At 52.9% G+C, this 3412-nt stretch overlaps 1 protein-coding gene across 1 annotated transcript; it reads left to right on the plus strand.

The window, feature by feature from the left end:
- Positions 1–485: 485 nt before the first annotated feature.
- LOC135535278 (sarcolemmal membrane-associated protein-like) lies at positions 486–1550 on the plus strand (the record flags this gene model as incomplete). The annotated part of the gene is made up of 3 exons (XM_064961948.1): positions 486–623; positions 1109–1277; positions 1484–1550. Coding segments are annotated over 3 exons (374 nt in total), but the record flags the coding sequence as incomplete, so codon positions are not given.
- Between the last annotated feature and the right edge of the window lie 1862 nt (positions 1551–3412).

Raw genomic sequence — 3412 nt, forward strand, 5'->3', positions numbered from 1 at the left:
GATTCAACTTGTCCTGGCTGACTGTAGGCTGGGTGGAGTGGTTAAATACATGATTCAACTTGTCCTGGCTGACTGTAGGCTGGGTGGAGTGGTTAAATACATGATTCAACTTGTCCTGGCTGACTGTAGGCTGGGTGGAGTGGTTAAATACATGATTCAACTTGTCCTGGCTGACTGTAGGCTGGGTGGAGTGGTTAAATACATGATTCAACTTGTCCTGGCTGACTGTAGGCTGGGTGGAGTGGTTAAATACATGATTCAACTTGTCCTGGCTGACTGTAGGCTGGGTGGAGTGGTTAAATACATGATTCAACTTGTCCTGGCTGACTGTAGGCTGGGTGGAGTGGTTAAATACATGATTCAACTTGTCCTGGCTGACTGTAGGCTGGGTGGAGTGGTTAAATACATGATTCAACTTGTCCTGGCTGACTGTAGGCTGGGTCGAGTTCCATATTGATGATCTCCTTTTTCCCCCTTCCTTTTAGCGAAGCCTCAGTAACACGGAGGATGAGTGTTCCCACCTGAAGGAGATGAATGAGAGGAACCATGAAGAGCTCAGAGAACTGGCTAATAAATACAACGGCGCTGTCAACGAGATCAAGGACCTCACTGACAAGATAAAGGTGATGGTTAGAGGACTCTATCTCAATTAGCTTTATTCCTCGCTTCCTATCTCCTCGCCTCCTTCTCACCTGTGCTGGAGAAGGTACAGGGTCCCTCCCCTCTGTGACCACCTCCAATAAGGTACAGGGTCCCTCCCCTCTGTGACCACCTCCAATAAGGTACAGGGTCCCTCCCCTCTGTGTCCACCTCCAATAAGGTACAGGGTCCCTCCCCCTCTGTGACCACCTCCAATAAGGTACAGGGTCCTTAACCAAGGATCTTCTCCAATTGGTTTTGAGAAAGAGGCGAGGAGATGGGATCCAGGAAACGGAGTAAGGATTCCTTGAGAAAAGTGCCAGGGGTTGGGGAGGTGGAATAAGCCTTGACTTGGTGTGGCAGAGATGAGTGATATTGCTATTGAGTGACCATCCCAACCAAAAGTACCCATAGCATAATTGTGTGTGTGTGTGTGTGTGTGTGTGTGTGTGTGTGTGTGTGTGTGTAGCTGGCAGAGGGTCGTCAGGAGGAGTTGACTCAGAGGGGTCAGATGGAGAAGAAGGAACTGCAGCTTTGTATTGATGAGATGGAGGAGAAGGAACAGGCTCTACAGGCCCGCTTTGAGGCCTTACAGGCTGATAACGACTTCTCTAACGAACGCCTCACTGCCCTGCAAGGTAATATAACACACACACACTGGTGCTGCAGACCGTTGCTGCGTTGGTTATCGGTCCATCTCCTCTCGATTTATGACTCTACCCCTGAGATGTCACTGTGTGGGGAAAAGTTTTCCCTAACCGAACCCCAGCAGGAGAAACGTGTCATCTAGGATTGGCTTGTTTTAGTCACTCCACATCCTCTAATCTATTGTTGTTGTTTCCAGTTGGTTTAGAACAGCTGCAGGAGAAAAGCATCAAGGACAACAACAGTTTAGGTGAGTGGCGGTCTGGGTGAGTGGTGGTCTGGGTGAGTGGTGGTCTGGGTGAGTGGTGGTCTGGGTGAGTGGTGGTCTGGGTGGGCTGGTGGTCTGGGTGAGTGGTGGTCTGGGTGGGCTGGTGGTCTGGGTGGGCTGGGTGGGCTGGCGGTCTGGGTGGGCTGGCGGTCTGGGTGGGCTGGGGGTCTGGGTGGGCTGGCGGTCTGGGTGGGCTGGCGGTCTGGGTGGGCTGGCGGTCTGGGTGGGCTGGCGGTCTGGGTGGGCTGGCGGTCTGGGTGGGCTGGCGGTCTGGGTGGGCTGGCGGTCTGGGTGGGCTGGCGGTCTGGGTGGGCTGGCGGTCTGGGTGGGCTGGCGGTCTGGGTGGGCTGGCGGGCTGGGTGGGCTGGCGGTCTGGGTGTGCTGGCGGTCTGGGTGGGCTGGGTGGGCTGGCGGTCTGGGTGGGCTGGCGGTCTGGGTGGGCTGGCGGGCTGGGTGGGCTGGGTGGGCTGGCGGTCTGGCGGGCTGGGTGGGCTGGCGGTCTGGGTGGGCTGGCGGTCTGGGTGGGCTGGCGGTCTGGGTGGGCTGGCGGTCTGGGTGGGCTGGCGGGCTGGGTGGGCTGGCGGTCTGGGTGGGCTGGCGGTCTGGGTCTACCTTGCATAACTCCTCCATGTTATAATCTACTGACTTCCTTCCGTTGCTTGTTGTTCTTTGTTCCGTCCCGACGTCCGTTTCCGTCTTGCTTCTTGTGTTCTGGGTGAACAGCAGCTCGCTACTGGTTACTGTACATACTGTGTGTTCATCAAGAATCCTGCTGTACCCAGGCTCTGGTGGGATATGGGATGTGCAGTAGCAGTAACCACCATACTGTATGGGATGTGCAGTAGCAGTAACCACCATACTGTATGGGATGTGCAGTAGCAGTAACCACCATACTGTATGGGATGTGCAGTAGGAGGAACCACCATACTGTATGGGATGTGCAGTAGCAGTAACCACCATACTGTATGGGATGTGCAGTAGCAGTAAACACCATACTGTATGGGATGTGCAGTAGCAGTAACCACCATACTGTATGGGATGTGCAGTAGGACAACCCATGATACTGTATGGGATGTGCAGTAGGGGTAACCAACATACTGTATGGGATGTGCAGTAGGAGTAACCACCATACTGTATGGGATGTGCAGTAGCAGTAACCACCATACTGTATGGGATGTGCAGTAGGAGTAACCACCATACTGTATGGGATGAGCAGTAGCAGTAAACACCATACTGTATGGGATGTGCAGTAGCAGTAACCACCATACTGTATGGGATGTGCAGTAGGAGTAACCACCATACTGTATGGGATGTGCAGTAGCAGTAACTACCATACTGTATGGGATGTGCAGTAGCAGTAACCACCATACTGTATGGGATGTGCAGTAGCAGTAACCACCATACTGTATGGGATGTGCAGTAGCAGTAACCACCATACTGTATGGGATGTGCAGTAGGAGTAACCACCATACTGTATGGGATGTGCAGTAGCAGTAAACACCATACTGTATGGGATGTGCAGTAGCAGTAAACACCATACTGTATGGGATGTGCAGTAGGAGTAACAACCATACTGTATGGGATGTGCAGTAGCAGTAACCACCATACTGTATGGGATGTGCAGTAGCAGTAACCACCATACTGTACGGGATGTGCAGTAGGAGTAACCACCATACTGTATGGGATGTGCAGTAGGAGTAACCACCATACTGTATGGGATGTGCAGTAGCAGTAACCACCATACTGTATGGGATGTGCAGTAGCAGTAACCACCATACTGTATGGGATGAGCAGTAGCAGTAAACACCATACTGTATGGGATGTGCAGTAGGAGTAACCACCATACTGTACGGGATGTGC

The sequence above is a fragment of the Oncorhynchus masou genome, unplaced genomic scaffold (assembly GCF_036934945.1).
Source record: "Oncorhynchus masou masou isolate Uvic2021 unplaced genomic scaffold, UVic_Omas_1.1 unplaced_scaffold_4704, whole genome shotgun sequence".
Taxonomy (NCBI): Eukaryota; Metazoa; Chordata; class Actinopteri; order Salmoniformes; family Salmonidae; genus Oncorhynchus; species Oncorhynchus masou.